Consider the following 17,989-nt stretch of genomic DNA (forward strand, 5'->3'; position numbering starts at 1 on the left):
AAATTTTTAAAAAGGATGAATTTATAGGGGCTGGGGATATAGCCCAGTTGGTAGAGTGCTTGCCTCACATGCACAAGGCCCTGGTTCAATCCCCAACACCACCATCAAAAAAAAAAAAGAATGAATTTATAAACCAGGCACATTGGCACACACCTGTAATCTCAGAGGCCTGGGAGGCTTGAGACAGAGATCAAGAGTTCAAAGCCAACCTCAGCAACTTACTGAGGTTCTAAGCAACTTAACAAGACCCTATCTCAAAAAATAAAAAGGGCTGGGGATGTGGCTCAGTGGTTAGGTACTCCTGAGTTCAATCTCCACTACCAAAACAAAAAACCAATCTGTAAATTTTCCTCATAACCATGTAATATTGAATATGTAAGTTGGCCACCGTACAAAGGAAAAAACAGTTCTGGCCAAACAAATATACATTTTGGAAATTATATGAAATTATTCTAACAAGTCCACATCAATAGTTTTGTATAATGTAACACTGTTTATAAAAGGATATACTGGAAGCACCCTACATCATTAGGAAATTAAAACATACTACATCTCTATAAAATAATCTGTCATCACTAAAATTAAGTGAATTACATGTACTACCATTAAAGATGACCTTAGATTACCAAGCAAAATAAGCTACAAGAATTTGTTAACAGAGTTTATTAAAACATGTTTGCATATACAAAAAAAAGATTTTAGTATGCTATTACCAAATATTTTCACAATTTGTTTTTGTTTTTCTGGTTTTTGCAATGCTAGGAATCAAACTGATGGCCTCTTATATGCTAAGGCAAGCGCTCTACCACTGAACCTAGATCTTCTTAAATATAGTCTTAATAAGTGAGATTATAACATTTGTAAAATTTAGTTAATAGTTCTTTTTAAATACTACTTAGAAATTCTTTTAAATTTTATAATTTTAACATCCAGTACTTACAGGTACTTATGTAAAAGAACTGTTACACAACAACCTCATAAGAAATATGCTGCTGAATGGAAAAATCTCACATATAAGCACCACACACTATAAAGAAAGAATTAGATTAATAACTTCTTACCTATGTAGCATGTCTGGGGCCTGGTTCAGCAGTGTGTAATACTGTCTCACAAACTCCCGCCCGACCAGCAGGGGACTAGGCTTCTCCATAACCATTGCTTTGGTCAATTCAACCTGGGGGGGTAGGGATGGGGATAAACATTAAAAAAACAAAACCCACACATACCAGGTGACATTTTACACATTCAAATTTACTAAAATCAGATGAACATATGTGAAGGAAAAGTCACTATGAAGAATTCACCACTGGGGCTGGGGTTGTGGCTCTAAGGTAAAGCACTTGCCTAGCATGAGGGAGGCACTGGGTTCGATCTTCAGCACCACATGAAAATAAAGACATTGTGTCCAACCATAATTAAAACATAAATATTAAAAAACTTTTTAAAAATAAAAAAGAATTCACCATTGTTCCCAAAATTCAATTTCCTTAACTGGATAAAATAACCTCAATATACACCCTACCATAATTTTCTTGAGTTAGTAAGTACACAAAAAACTATGCTGTATTATATGCATGTACATATATGTAGAAATTAATCCTGTCATTATGTGCATCTATAATGCACCAATAAAATAATGTGAGGAAGGGGCTGGGGCTATAGCTCAATGGTAGAGCACTTGTCCAGCACATGTGAGGCCCTAGGTTTGATCCTCAGCACCACAAAAAAAATAAATAAATAAAAGCATTGTGTCCATCTACAACTAAAACAAATAAAATGAAAGAAAAAGTGAAGGGGAAAAAACCAGCATTCTAATTGCAAAATCATAAACACATTCTTATTGTGGCAATAGAAGATTCAAGGACAATAACCTTAACATGGCTTTAACATCCAGGTACAACCTATCACACCTTCAACTCCATCTAAATCAGATAACCTTTAATATTATTTAAAAATAGAAACTATATATGTGTAATAATGATGCATTTTGCTGTCATGTATTTAAAAAATAAAACCAATTAAAAAATAGAAACTTTCGGGCTGGGGATGTGGCTCAAGCGGTAGCGCGCTCGCCTGGCATGCGTGCGGCCCAGGTTCAATCCTCAGCACCACATACAAAGATGTTGTGTCCGCCGAGAACTAAAAAATAAATATTAAAAAAATTCTCTCTCTCTCTCCCACTCTTTCTTTAAAAAAAAAAAAAAATAGAAACTTTAAAATCAAGATTTCTAAATGTACTTATTAGCTCATCTAATAATGGAAACAAAAAGACTATAAAAATCAAATGGGATAAAGTTAACAAGACGTTTTTACTCAGCAAAATAATTCCTACTACTCAAAATAATCAAGAAGGTTTGCAGGTAATACCTATGAATATTTAGATACTTATCAAGTTCTCAATTATTGCCAAGTATTACCAAAAATGACTTTCAGAAAAAATCTGATATTCTGACTTTTTATTTAAAACTGGAAAGAAAACCATTCTCAACTTACACAAATATACACACATTAACCTGATTATGATATGCAAAAGGAGAAGAACTTTATTTTATATTTTAAAAAGATGGGCAAAATGGATTTTTCCCCTTCCCAGAACAAGGGACTGAACCCATGTACGCGCACATGCTAGGTCAAGTGCTCTACCATTGATCTACATCCCAGCCCCTTTTCTTCAATTTTTTTAGACTAGGTCTTAAGTTGCAGAGGCAGCATAAAACTTGTGACCTTCCTGCCTCAGCTCCCAAGTTGCTGGATTACAAGGTGCATACTACCATGCACAGCAAAATGGATTGATAAATTTCTGAATAAACGATTTGTTTGCCCTAAAATCTAGTTTGTTTGTTTATTTAATAGATAATCTTGCTATGTTTTTCAGGCTAGCCTCAAACTCTTGGTGCAAGCTCAAACTCCTTGACAAATAATCCTCCCACCTCAACCTCGTAAGCAGCTAGGATGAAAGGAGCAAGCACTGAACATGGCTCTTGCATCATTCTTGAAGAGCTGTCCCCACTTACTACTTGCTTCACCAAAATCTATATCAGTCCTAAGACTGTTCTTCATTTTCCCCAAATTACAGTCCCTCAACATGGATCAGCTTTCATAATAGGAAAATATATTGCCTTCAGGCATGGTTATCAAGATACCAGAAACAAAACTCTGGAACTGAAGTATTAAACTAATAAACTATCAACCTGAAGCAGAACGAGAGCCATATCCTTCACCTGTCTCTTGATCTAAAATAATTCCAGCGGGGCTTAGTGGCACACACATATCCCAGTAGCGTGGGAGGCTGAGAAGCAGAAAGCCAACTTCAACAACTTGTCAAGGCCCGGAGCAACTTAGTGAGACTCTGTCTCAAAATTTAAAAATTGAAAAAAGGGGTCTGGGGATGTATCCATGTACCTCTGGATTCAATCCCCAGTATCAAAAAATAAAATAAAAATTTGAAAAATAAAATAATTTCAGGTTTTCTTATAGATCCCAGAATTTAAAGATATCTGGACATTAGAGATTCTTAGTTATCTATCTATAGCCTGTGGTTTCCAAGATTTAGATTTCCCCTTGCCACACTTACACGAAAGCAATTTCACCTATTTATATATAAAATAAGGTTTCCTTTCTTAAAAGGGGTTCAGAGGGGTTAGTGGTATAGCTCAAAGGTAGAACACTTGCTTAATATGCCTGACACCCTGGGTTGGATTACAGCACCACAAACAATTCAGAGGGAAAAAAATTCCTAAAATTAAGATAATTTCAAGGACCTGGGTTCAATCCCAGCACAACAAAAGGGGAGGGGAAATTAGCTACTCTCATTCAGGATTAGCATCTAACCCAAACAGATGAACAGGAAAAAAAACACTGTGATTATGTTATACTCTCAGACCTCACAACTAGTTTCAGAAATGAAGCAGATCTCTCTATCTCAGAAAAGGTAAAATATTTTCATTCCAACAAATTGCACTGTTATATTTATATAAAAAGGCTGAACATCAAGTTTTGCCTTCCTGTCTTATTCAAAATACATACTATATCCACAATATAAAAAGTAATTCAAAAGGCACCTTCTTCACAGGATAAAAGAAATCAGAAGCTGGTCATGGTGGTACATACCTATAATCCCAGTGACTAGGAAGGATGAGTGAGATGCAGGAGGATTGCAAGTTGGAGGCCACCCTCTGCAAATAAGTGAGACCTGGATTCCTTAGAAAACTTGGAATGGAACCACCATTTGATCCAGCTATGCCACTCCTTAGTATATACCCAAGGACTTAAAACTCAGCATATTAAGTGATGCAGCCACATCAGTGTTTATAGCAGCTAAACTCACAACAGCTGAACTATGGAACCAACTTAAGTATCCTTCAACAGATGAATGGATAAAGAAAATGTGTATACATACACAATAGAATATTACTCAGCCTTAAAGAATAAAATGGTGGCATATGTGGGTAAGTGGGGGTAAGTGGGGTGAAGCTGTTCTAAGCAAAATAAGCCAATCCTAAAAAAACAAATGTTTTCTCTAATATGCAGATGCTAATTCACAATAAGGGGGTGGAGGCTAAGGAAGAATAGAGTTACTCTGGATTAGGCGGAGAGGAGGGGGGAAAGGGAGGGAATATGAGGGTAGGAAGGAGAGTAGAATGAATTGGACAATGTTATTACCCTATGTGTTTATATGACTACCCTATGGGTATATGTGTGACTCTATATCATGTACAACCACAAGAATAAGAAATTATACTCCATTTATGTACAAGGTATCAAAGTGCATTCTACTGTCATGTGTAACTAATTAGAACAAATAAAAAGGGCCAGGTGCTTAGTAACTATTTTCATGTCCAGCCAAGATGTAGAGATTGCTGTGTGCTATAGGATTTTCTGTTGGCCTATTTTTCAAAATGACAAACCCGTCTGATCCAAAATAAGTGGGAAACTGGTTTACCTATTATGGGTTATATCTCAAATGATCTGTACATTTGGGTAGAACTCAATATTTTCTGTAGCTGGAAACTGCTAGTCTATCTCCTGTCACTATGTGGTAGTTACCTCAAGTCACAAGAAGTCATTTTCTTGCCTTCGATATAGAGCCTAAAGGATTTTGATTGTATGAGAGTAGTAGTAATTCATACAGTGTTATTTAGGAATTTATATTATGATGTAATTGGTACACTAATCATGTTTCAATAAAAGCTATGAGATGAATAGTCCTCTACTTCCCGGAAACAGTCTTTAAAAAAAAAAAAAATGTAACAAAGATGCCATGGTATTTTTAGATAACTCGAGATTATATTTGATTTAGTGACCATTTTATCATTTTATACTATGCCTTATTCTTTATTAATGAACACACTTTGATTAAAAAAATTATCAAATGACTTTTCACTTATTAAAAAAGGGGGGGGGGGGGTGGGACAAGGATGTGACTCAGTGGTGGAGTGCCCTGTATTCAATCCATAGAACTGTAAAAAAATTTAAAAATTAAAAAAAAAATCAGTAATTTACTTAATATGTACCTTTTTCCCCTTTACTCTCAGTACATTCTTCACCACTATCTGTTCTTCTTCCCTAGTTCATGTAACAAAACACGATTAGTATACCAATTACATCACAATATAAATTCCTAAATAACACCGTATCAATTACTGCTACTCTCATACAATCAAAATCCTTTAGGCTCTACATCAAAGGCAAGAAAATGTTAAAATACACACACACAACACACACACACACATGCGATCTGTTTTATTTGGGGTTGAAACTGTCAACTTTAGAAACACAAAAAAACCATTAGCCAAACCAAACTGTAACACTGTACTACTGAAGTTGCAGAAGTCTCAACATCAGGCTTGACTGAAATACCCTTGTATATTCCCATTTACAGTATAAACATTATTAGTTCCATGTGAATGGCAGCTAGCTCCTAAAGTCTCTCATTTAAGCTCCTTAATAAATATTGTTCCAACAGGGTGTGGTGGCACACACCTGTAATTCCATCAACTCAGGAGGCTGATGCAGGAGGATCACCAAGTTCAAAGCCCACCTTAGCAATTTAGTGAAGCCCTAAGCAACCTGGCAAGATCATCTCCAAAAATAAAAGGGGTTGGGGATGTGGCTCAGTGATTCAGTGCCTCTGAGTTCAATTAGTGGTACCTAAATAAATAAATATTGCTCCAAAGAGCTCAAGGGAAATGGTAGTGGTTATTTAGAATATTCCACATAGGGTAGATATAGACAGCAGGTTTATTTTCTAGGTCCTAGCGCTAAAAAACATCCCCAGTCAAAAAAAAAGGGTGGGGGGGAACCTAACATAATGAAAGACTGAAAGATTATCCTAAATAGTAAATTTCTTTAGATTAGGGACAGACCACATATCTTGTTCAATTTTTTAGCCCCTTATTTTTTTTTTTCTCATGATACTGGTGATTCTACTCAGGGCCTTATATATGCTAGGCTACCACTCTACTACTGCACCACCAGCGCCCCCCACCACCACTTTAAATCTTTATTATTTTATTCTGCTGAGTCTGGTCTGTAATTGTCCCATCTCAGTCTCCCAAGTAGCTGGGATTACAGGCATGCACTATATCTGGCTACCCCCTAAAATTTAATGTCTGATAGATAAAAAACTCTAAAGAACTTTTGTTCAACATTCTTACACAAGAGGTGGTTAGAATTCAATACAAACAAAATAGATTTTTTTTTCCCCAGTGCTGGGGATTGAACCCAGGTCTAATGAACTCTAGGTAAGCTCTCTACCACTGAACTACATCCCCAGCAAGGGAAGCAGATTTATTACCATCTATCAAAACTGAACTGTTAGACTTTTCAGTATTTAGATTATAATAGAGGATACAACAGTCTCAATAAGACCAAAGAGAAAACTAACCTAAGGTGTCAGAATCCAAAAAAATGGTTGCCTAAGAGGAAACTGACTAGTAAGGATGAAAAAGGAACCAGCTAGTTTAGAAACTTATGCAGTTGGATGGTTATATGAATATGTACAATTAAAAAAAATTTCAAACTGAACTCTCAAAATTGTGTATATTTTATTGTGTATAAATTAAGACTTCTAAAAATAAAGAATCTAAAAAGCACTTTGACATTAAAGAAGAAAAAAAAACTTCCAGATAAAGTGGCACATGCCTATAAACAGCAATTCAGGAGGCTGAAGAAGGAGGATTTCAAGGTCAGCCCTGGCTGGCTGATGAGATGTAAAAAGTAAAAAGAGCCAGGGATATAGTTCAGTGGTAGATAGTCCCTGGGTTCAATCACCAATATGGGGGCGGGGGGGGGGGGGAGGGGGAATCCCGACGATATCAGAAGAATACACTAGAATAATTAGGGGATTTTTTTGTCTGGCAGTAGGGACTGAACCTAGGGCCTCTGTGCACACAATGCTCTGCACTATATTTCCAGCAGAATAATTAAGAATATTAAACCAACATGTACCTGTACTACCAGTTACTACAGATAGGTCAGGAAAGTTCTTCAGTTATGTAAGATGATACACTGTTTTGTGGGTAACTTGATCATTCAATTTTAAAAAGTAGTCTGTTTGATCATTCTTAATTAAAAAAAAAAAAAAAAAAACTTTGGCAATTTGAGCCCAGAAGACTTGTGTCTATTAAATGTCTCTATCAACCCTAATTAGAGGAAAATTTGTTTTTTATAAATCACTTCTGAAATCTTTATTCTTTTCTCGCTCAAACATAAAACACAAGTTATGAGAAACACAGGACTAACAAAATAACTTGACAATAGTCTCTATTCTCTTTATTCATCAACTCTCAATTATATAAAATCAAAATAATTTTAAAAAGCAAACTGAAATGGATTTATCATAGAAAGAACAATATTTTGCCAGTTACTGATCCACTGTGACAAACGTTTTATAAAAACTATTGGGCTGAGGTTGTAGCTCAGTGGTAGAGTGCTTATCTAGCACATGTGAGGCACTGGGTTTGATCCTCAGCACCATATAAAAAATACAGTTAAAAACAAACAAACAAAAAAAACTATTAAACCGAAGGAAAGTACACACACCCAGAACTATGAAACTACTAGAAGAAAACACAGGGGGAAAGTTCCAATGAAAATATACACTAAAAACTTCCAAGATTCTCCCATTCTAACACTCTTGGATACACTGTGTCCTTTCCCCAGAGTTTTTTAGAAATGCCTACAAATAGATTCTAGTTATTCCCAATTTTAAAAAGCATATATCAAGAAAACAGTATTGGTTAGAATATAAATCATGTATCAAAATAAGAGTAAGAAATAAATCAGTTTTATTATTTCAACCACCAAAAACAACTCTCTTCCATGCTGATGTGATGGGCCTGGGGTCTTCCTATAAGACCAGAGCAGCTTTTCCAAGAAAACTAAGTTTGTAGTGATTCAGGGGGTTGAAGCCCCTAAGCAACTTAGTGACACCCTGTCTCAAAAAATAAAAAGCCTAGGAGGCTAGGCGCAGTGGTGTATGCCTGTAATCCCAGCAACTCAGGAGGCTAAAACAGGATGATCTCCAAGTTAAAAAAAAAAAAATTGGTGATTGTGTGAACTGTGTCAATGATATTTCCATGATGTGTGTCTGTGTTATGTAAATTTTTTGCAGTACTGGGGATGGAACTCAAGTTAGCCAAGCATGTTGTCTCATGCCTATAATCCCAGCTGCTTGGGAGGCTGAGGCAGGAAGATTGCAAATTCAAAACCAGCCTCAGAAACTGAGTGAGGTGCTAAGCAACTTGATAAGATCCTGTCTCAAAAAATTTTAGGACTGGAGATGTGGCTCAGTGGTTAAGTGCCCCTCGCTTCAATCTCTGGTACCAAAAAAAAACAAAAAAAAAAAAAAACACACAAACAAACAAACAAAAAAAAACCTTAGGATATAAGTACATGTAATCAACATAAGGTATAATATATAAAAACATAAAGTACACATTGTTGCACTACATGTATTATGGAAAATTGTATTACATTACATATAATGTATATACAAAATTATGTAATTGAATACTATGTGGATATTAAAAGGGAAAACCTTCAGGCTACTAAATGGGCAGAGAAATAACTATTTGATTCCTAGCACCAAAAATAAAATGTTAAAAATGTATCAAATGAGGAAAAGTTGCCTAACAATAGGTATTTAGAACTAAATTTTTATAAGGAAAAAAATAAAAACGTAAACTTTAAGTACTCCTGAAAAAAAATCCAGAAAAACTTGTTATCAAATTTCTAAACCTCTAGGGCTACTTCTAAGACCTATGTATTACTGTACTGTCTTGGGATGAATATGCTTTACATTCATAATAAACAGAAAACAGCAAAGACTACCAACATCCAATTACTAGTGGTATGGTATCTTACATATTTTAGCTCTCTTGAAATGATCTTAAAATCCCTGCTAGATATGTAACTTCATAAATTCTGCTGTGTATGGCAGATCTGAAGATCACAGAACAGCTCTAGAATTTATTAGCACAGGTGTAATTAGTCCAATTTTAACTTTTTTGCAGTGCAGGGACTTTTCTATGTCTGGTACTTTCTCCCAACTTTCAGAGGTAAGACCTCAGAGCCATGCATCCCACCCAAAAAACTGCTTAAAGAGGACAGGGAAGCATCTTTGTTTGCCTTTAAGTTTATATTAAAACAAGATATTTACTTGCTAATCAAGAACCATATTAGAATATAAGTTTTACATAAGATGGAATTCATTTTGTGTTTGATTTTACTTTGTGGCTTTAGGATCTCTCTAAAATATAATGAAAGCATGATTACCAGTAAGGTATTTTACAGAGTAGGAAAAAACTGAAACTGAAATTATCTGCTACCTACAAGCAGCAAAAAATGAATGTCACACTTCATACTTAAGTAACCTGAAAAGTACCTAATACCTTCAATACACACTATTAGTATAAACCAGGTTAGGGGTTTATTTAGCTCAGCGGCAAAGTGCTTGCATCCATCCTCAAGCCAAGTTCCACCCCCAGAACTGCAAAAACTACATATACCCACACAAATCATAGAAATATCAATGACATCAACAGTTCACATCACCAATTTTATTGATTGACCCTGACTTCAATGCTTTCAAATTTTTTACTTGCTTCCAAGTTTCTAGATTGCACAAGCAACTTTTTTTTTTTTCTTCTCTTTTTGGTACTGAGGATTGAACCCTGGGGTGCTCTACCACTGAACTACATCCCCAAGTACTTTTTTAAAATTTTTAATTTGGAGACAGGGTCTTGCTAAGTTGCTTAGGCTGACCTTGAACTTGTGATCCTCCTGCTTCAGACTCCTGAGTAGCTGAGATTACAGGTGAGTGCCATCATGCCCAGGTAACAACAACAGTAAAGAAAATTCTTTCACTAGCAATTCTGCTAAAGTTAAGCATGAAATGTTAAGGGTGCTTCCTTTAAAGCCTAATGAAATGAGGAGCAGGGAAGCATAATGAAGGCCAACTATACTCCACCTGAATTTAACAACAGAGCTTACTCTAACAAAATTTTAAAAAAATAGCAAATGCCTTAGTAGGTCACTATAATGGCAAATTTAAATTTTTTAAAAATATAACATCATGTAAGAGATCAATATATCCATAATATTGTATATAGGAATCAGGGTGTAGACTCAAGTCTAGACAGTGTAACTGGTATGAACATATGAACATGGACCTGGGTTTATTCCTAAGTGTAACCAACCAACCCTGCATACAAATCACTAAAGAATAACTCTAGAGAAAAACACACAAAGGATAGGGATCTGGTAACCCAGGAAAGTACTAAATGGACAACCAAACATATGCCAAGTTACCAGTAAAATGCAAATTAAAACCCATCACTCCTCATTTGAGAAATCCTGAAGTATTAGTACATAAAATCTTTGTAAATACTAGACACAGGAAAGCATGAAGGAAGAACAGTTACCTAAAGATGGAGCCTCAACTGGTTTAAACACAGTGGAAAACACTTTTGCAGTTACCTAAAAACACTGATTTTAAGTACATATGTAAAAGAGAAACTCAGCCATTTGCATAAGATGAATACAGAGAAGTAACAGCTGCCCTATTTCTAAAATATAAAACTAACAATCTCCATGTCCAACAAATGGAGAATGAGTTGAATTCTGGTTCATTCATACCATAGAAACCTCTATATTTAAGAATAACCACATGCACACTTATAAGATTGAAAACTAATACTATTAATTATGCCAGGTTAACTGGAGTGAATTAGGGTTATGGATATAAATAACTATATAGGTATTATATAAGATATAGTCCCCCTATTTATAGCTGTCAGAAAATCAGCATGGAATAGATCTCAAAACAATGTCAAAAAGTCAGTTGTCGAATATGTACTGTATGACATAGCCTGATATGTCTAAATGTTTTTAGCATATACAAAGCAATATGACAAATTATTTATCCATGCAGATGTAAATAAACTTTTAATAGGTTGAACATAATAGAAAAAATGGATCCATGGAACAGAACAAAGTTCACAAATATAGCCACATATCACTATATAACTAATTTCCAACAAAAGTAGAAAGACAATAGTGTGGTAAAAGGATACTCTTTTCAAGAATAGTGACAGAAAAATTCAACATTCATTAAAAAAAAATAAATAACAACTTACACCACATATAAAACTTAACTCAAAATGGTCCAAACCAAAATGTAAAATTCAAAACTAAGGAAAACCTGTATGAGAACAAGGTAAGCAAAAATGTCATATATATATATATACACACACACCAAAAGCACATCACAAGAACTGATAATGTGAACTTTTATCAAAATTAAAACCTGCTTTGCAAAAGACACTATTTAAAAGAATAAAAAGACAAGCCACAAACTGGGAGTAAATATTTGCAAAGCATATATCAGATTTAAAGAAAACACAAAATACTTCAATCCAAGACCTATAAAGAATGCAGGTGCAGGGGCACATGCCTAATTGCAAGGACTCATCTGCAATTTCAACAATTTGGAGGCTGAGGCAGGAGATCGAAAGGTAAACACACACCCTCTAAAATAAAGTTCAACATCAGCCTGGATAACTTAGAGAGACTGCTCAAACGAAATAATAAAAAGCCTAGGGATGTAGCTCAGTTGTACAGTGACCCTGAGTTCAATATCCAATACCCCCGGCTCAAAAAAAAAAAGCCATGAATTTTGTTTCAAGGTTACTTTGTGTATTCAAACATTTGAAACTCAGTTGACAATATTTTCCAAATACCAGAGCAACTTTAATAAAAGCAATATCAGTGCCCGAAGAGCAACAGCACCAAATCTGGTTCCACTGACAATCTATTTCCCAAACTTTTCACATTAATCACCTATCACCTTCCCTTCAATATTCTGACTGCTCCTCAGAAGAACTGTTGATTCTAGCCCCAGTATAGGCAAAATATTTGTGAGCCTCAAGTACCTGACAATTAATACAACAAAGAAAATGCTTTAAAAAAAAAAAGTCACACTGGGACACACTTGTAATAACAGCAACTCAGAGGCTGAGACAGGAGGACCCCAAATTCCAGGCCAGCCATGGCAACTTAGTAACTTGAAAAATTAAAAAGGGTTGGGTGGGCTGCGCATGGTGGTGCATGCCTGTAATCCCGGAGGCTGAGACAAGAGGATCCCAAGTTCAAAGCCAGCCTCAACAACTTATCAACACACTAAGCAACTCAGACCCTGTCTCTAAATAAAATACAAAATGAGGTTGGGGATATGCCTCAGTGGTTGAGTGCCTCTGAGTTCAATTCCCACTACCCCTCCAAAAACGGGGGGGTGGGGGTGGGGGGTGAATGCTGGCTGGGGATGTAGCTTAATGATAAGAGTACCTCTGGGTTCAATCCCCAGTATTGCAAAAAAGAAGAAAAAAGGCTACCCATATTGACAAGATCCACTAATAAATGCTAAAACTAAGGGGAAAACTTTAAGGAGATACAGATCATTTGCATAAAATATTTCTCCCCAAAATATTATTAGTAGTAGCCATATGTGCCCACAAATTCTGATTCTGTTCCCTTTACAAGAATGTGATTCCTCCCTCCCCTTGAATTAGAGCTTTTAGTAATAGCTTCCCATGAATAGCAAAGAAAAGGGGAAAATACTAACCAGACAGATCACCTCAATCAAATGATCAAGGTTAAATTCAACTAATGATATTACGCACCTATGATACAATGTGATAAAGGGTATATGTTACACCTCTGTAGCATTCTTTCCCCAAAGCCATAAAATCAGTCAAATCATAGCATCAGACAAACTAAATGAGATCTTAAGTTCATGAAATCAAGTTCATGAAACAAAACAAACACAGATTAGAGGAAACAAAGGAGAGAAGAAGACTAAATACAATGTGGCATCTCAACACAGATTGAGAAACTGAAGAGGCTTTTTTATAAAAAAAAAAAAAAAAAAAAAAAAAAAAAAAGCCTAAGGATACCAGGCAGAGTGGCTCCAGAGGTTAAGTCAGGAGGATCCCAAGTTCTGCAACTTAGTGAGACCTTGTGTAGTTCAATAGTAAAGTGACCCTGAGTTCAATTCCCAGTACCAAAGAAAAAAGGAAACCCAAATAAAGTCTATCTTTAACAGGATTTTGTTTTTTTGGTTTTTCTGCAGCATTGGGAATTGAACATAGGAACACTTGGCCACTGAGCTACATCCCCAGCCTTTTGTTTTTGTTGTTTTGGGGGAAGGAGGGAGGGAGAATGGGGATTGAACCCAGGGGAGATTTACCATAAGCTATATCCTCAGCCCTTTTGAGACAGGGTCTCACTAAATTGCCCAGGCTGGGCTCAAACTTGTGATCACTGTCCCAAATAGCTGGGATCATAGGCATGTGCCACCAGGCCCTGCTAACAGGATTCTTATCAATGTTAATTTCTATTTTGATAAATGTACCAAGATTATGTTAGATGATAACATTAGAAAAGATTAATAACCAGTACCTAAGACTGCTAATTAACTCAGAATTACTAAATTGGGGAGGGGGGAACTGAGGGGACACTTCAAGAGTCCACAACAAGAGTCCACAAGCTTAATAATTTGCTATCTTTGAGTATCCCTTCTCTATTTCAAAATTAAAAACTAGTCACTTAGGTTCATAACTCAGAAAAAAACTTTTTTCATCACATGAAAAGTCAGATTACAGTTAATACTAATGCTTATTCATGAAACCTCTAAAAACATTAGCCTCCTATTTTTTGGATCTCATAGACATAGGTGCACACACCGTAGGAAATCCTAAGAGTAAGCTGAGAAATTTTAATAAAATTTGTCAATTTTATTAAATTGACAAAAATTTTAAACCTAGATGTACTTAAAGCATAGCCTACAGGCCTACTTCCTACATAAATAGAGGCTAGCACAGCCTATAGGCCAGCACAGAGGATGGGAGAAGGCTGGAAACGTAGGTAGACACAACATTCACGTTTCAGATTCTATATCCTTTTGGTTACAGCACCCTTTTAAGTACTACATGTGCACAAACTAGATATATTTGGGTTTCACAGCTTCAATTTTCAGCAAAAATATCAGAATACCTACAATGTGAAAGTACTTTTAAAAACATGCAAATCAAGGAGGAACATGAGTTCAAAGCCAGCCTCAGCAACTTAGTGAGACTCTGCCTCAAAATAAAAATTAAAAGGGCTGTGGATGTGGTGGTTAAGTGCCCCTGGGTTCAATCCCTCATACCAAAAAAAACTAACCATGCAAATCAGTTATGGTTGTAGCTCAGTATTAAAAAGTTCATGCTTAGATCCTGGGTTCAACCCTAGCAATAAACTAAAATATGCAAAAAAATAAAATACTCAATAATACTGTTATATAGTCACTTAATACCCACCAAAAACTATATCCCTACAAAGCAGATATGTGTCCCATCCAAGAAGCCAGATTTTCTCTGAATTGTGTTTATTGCTTTCTGCTTTTTAACCTAACTTTATTCTTCATGTGTGGATGATTCTCACTCTTAACCCCATCACCTGACTTGCAATTCAGTCTCCCCTACTAAGGCCAGATGAGGTTTCCACACTTTAAAACAGAAAGCTGATTTAAGATATAAAAATATAAATGTAGTTAGCTGCCAGTGTGATCAAGAACTACAAGTGGGATTACAGTTGCTGAATCTAAATTTAACTGCAGAGCTTGGAAGGACAGTTACAGGTTTTTCCCACTAACTGTTGCCAAAAGACTAGTGGGGGGAGGGGGTTTTGCTATTATATCCTTTGCAGAGTAATAGTTTTATCCAAGGCCATCAAAATGCACAATTTAATTAGATGAAGAGTACACAATGCCTACTTAAGGTCGGTAATTTTTAAATATCCAACCAATTCGCAAAATGTAAAAAGATCAAGCAATTTTATTAAATTGACAAAAATTTTAAAAATGGTTTTAATAACAAATTCAGGCTTTATATTAAATCTCACTTTTAACACTGATCACATTTTCATCCTAAGAACTATATACAATTATAAAGCTATAAAAATGTAAAATTTTGTGTCCTTCACTTTCCCTGTAAAGTACTAAAACAAGTTATTAAAAAAAAAAAATCCATGTTAAGTAACAACAACAAATACTTCACCATAGGTCAAGAACAAACATTACCAAAGTCTCCTAAGGTTTCTGTAATGGACTGTCAGCTGAAAAGCAAACGGAGTTAAAGAACTGCCTCTTTTCTGCTAGAAACTCGGACTGAAAGGACTGAACTCCAACAAAACTAACCTAAGGCTGGGGACGTGGCTCAGTAGTTGTGTCTGTCTGGCATACTCGAGGCCCTGGGTTTGATTCCCAGGACCATGCACAGAATAACCTATGTCTTGGGTGAGAAGTAAGGAGACAAAGTCTTATACTACTCTATTATCCCAATTTACTTCAATTCACTTTTGGAGGGAGGGTACTGAGGACTGAACCCAGGGGTCCTATAACTGGAACTACATCTGCACCTCTTTTTAGTTTGAAAGTGTCTCAAAAAAAATTTGCCAAATTTGTGATCCTCCTGTCGCAGTGTTCCTGGCAGCTGGGATTACAAGCATGTGCCTGCCACCAAAGCCATTCACTTGTTCTTGACAAACTAGAGCACAGGTCGTGACAATAGCAATTTGTGAAATAATCATATAATGTTCATATTCCTGCCCACCTGATAACCATTTGCCTGAAGCCAATAAAAGTACAGGTTTGTTTTTAATATCTGAAGGTGAAATTAATGAAAATTTCCCTCAATTAACTAATGCCTAATGTGTTTTCATTCTGATATATTTTGCCTGGAGCAATAATAAAGTTAGATGAACAAACTTAATACTTTAAATGTAAGTGGTTATTTTATTTATTTATTTTAATGTGGTGCTGAGGACTGAACCCAGTCAGTGTCTCACATGTGCTAGGCAAGTGCTCATACCACTGAGCTACAACCCCAGCCTCTAAATGTAAGTCATTATTTTAACTTTTAATAAATTATTCAAACTTAAGATAAAATGCAAACTGAATAGGTAACCTATGTATAGAAGGTAGGCTAACCTGAACAGCAGAGTGCAAGTTTCAAGTAAAACAATGTTATAATCCAAAGCAATCAGTTATTTATAGTAACACCAACAAAGGTATGAACTTGTCTGTACAATATATTGCTACTTTCTGGTAAGAAACAAAAGGTAACTACTTGGTAAATACATTTATAAATACTAAACTACCTGACTTTTTAACTTCTTTACATGGAAGTCAATTTCAAATTAACTCAGAACTGGCCCCGAAACTTTTGTGCTATAAAGTTAATCATGCGAATCTAGAAACATAGGAACACTTACTTTATAAAACCAAGGATCTAAAATGACAACTGTACAAGAAAAACAAACTCAAGTTCTTGAAAGGTAAGAAAGGGGTCTTTGCATATAGATAGAATTCTAGTAGGATAAATGCAAAAAAAATTCTGAATGTAGACAGACTTATCCACGAAAGACCCTAAACTGCCCTAAGTATACTTTTCAATAAATCACAATCACTGGTTACTCACCTACAGTGATCCAGTTTATACTCTAAGGGGGCACCTTTCCATTCCAATTTCAAATTTTAGCCCAAGTCTCTGGTGAGATCTGAAATTCATTTTGAACCTCGTTCTCTTAATTAATTTATTGTAATGATAATCTCCAAGTTCTTCCTCCACAAAAAAAAAAAAAAAAAAAAAAAAAACGGAAAAAGATTCAAGGTCTACTATCAGAGTCTAACTTCTGCTGGCGGGAACTTCCCATCACCCTGTTATGACTTTCAAATCTGAGCCGGAACACTGTCCATGCTCATTTGCATTTACTCATTCTTTACTTTTTCCAGAAGCTGATCGGTCACATCTATCGACTGTACAAATACGGGTAGGGAAGTAGCCTTTCCTTTGTCATAATCCCACTACCAACCCAGGTCTCCCTGGAAAGTCCTAGGACTGGCCTGTATAAATACGCTGCTGCAGTCTTCTCTGCAGTTGGCCTTTCAAAGCTGAGGCTGACCTCAGGGGAAAGTGCTCAAGGGGCAAAGGTGCCCAGGGTGCGCACAAAGCTGAAGCAAATAATAAGCTGGGTTGGAAGGCTCGGAACCCAAAGAACACAGATCCAAATACCGTCCCCTTGCCGTCTGAGTGCCTTTGAACAGGTCACTCCACTTCTGTGCCCTAGTCGCGATGAAATAAGAAAAATCGCACCTACCCCATTAGGTCGTTGTGAGAATCACATGAAGTAGATAAGTGGCTCAGCACAGTGCCTGGCACAGTGAGGGATTAGAATCCTAGGTGCTATTGTCACTAACTCTCCAAGCACTCGCTGTTCCCTCAATGCTAACTCCTGTAAAGCCAGAAAGCTGCACTTCTGCTTTGCGGGCCTAAAGAGTTATCACGCTTCAGTATTGTCCCCATTCCCAGATTAAGAAAAAAAAAAAAAACCCTCCTGATCTCCGCCGAGCCGTAGCTCGGTGACCAAGCGAGGAAAGACTACCCGGCGA

At 36.1% G+C, this 17,989-nt stretch overlaps 1 protein-coding gene across 2 annotated transcripts in view; it reads right to left on the reverse strand.

Moving 5' to 3' along the window:
• Window positions 1-17,989, reverse strand: part of G3bp1 (G3BP stress granule assembly factor 1) — a 31,618-nt gene that overhangs the window by 13,137 nt on the left and 492 nt on the right. The window contains exons 1-2 of one of the 2 annotated variants that reach the window (XM_058579912.1): window positions 17,698-17,852; window positions 1,062-1,174 (exon numbers count right to left, since the gene is read on the reverse strand). In XM_058579912.1, coding sequence (XP_058435895.1) covers window positions 1,062-1,156 — 95 coding nt within the window. In that variant the 5' untranslated portion in view covers window positions 1,157-1,174; window positions 17,698-17,852. Of the gene's footprint in view, window positions 1-1,061; window positions 1,175-17,697; window positions 17,853-17,989 lie in introns of those variants that run through there. The other variant, XM_046446399.2, reaches the window with a different exon arrangement.

The sequence above is a fragment of the Marmota monax genome, unplaced genomic scaffold (genome assembly GCF_021218885.2).
Source record: "Marmota monax isolate L192 unplaced genomic scaffold, Marmota_monax_Labrador192_F-V1.1 WCK01_AAM20220418_F8-fsc00188, whole genome shotgun sequence".
In the NCBI taxonomy this organism is placed as follows: Eukaryota; Metazoa; Chordata; class Mammalia; order Rodentia; family Sciuridae; genus Marmota; species Marmota monax.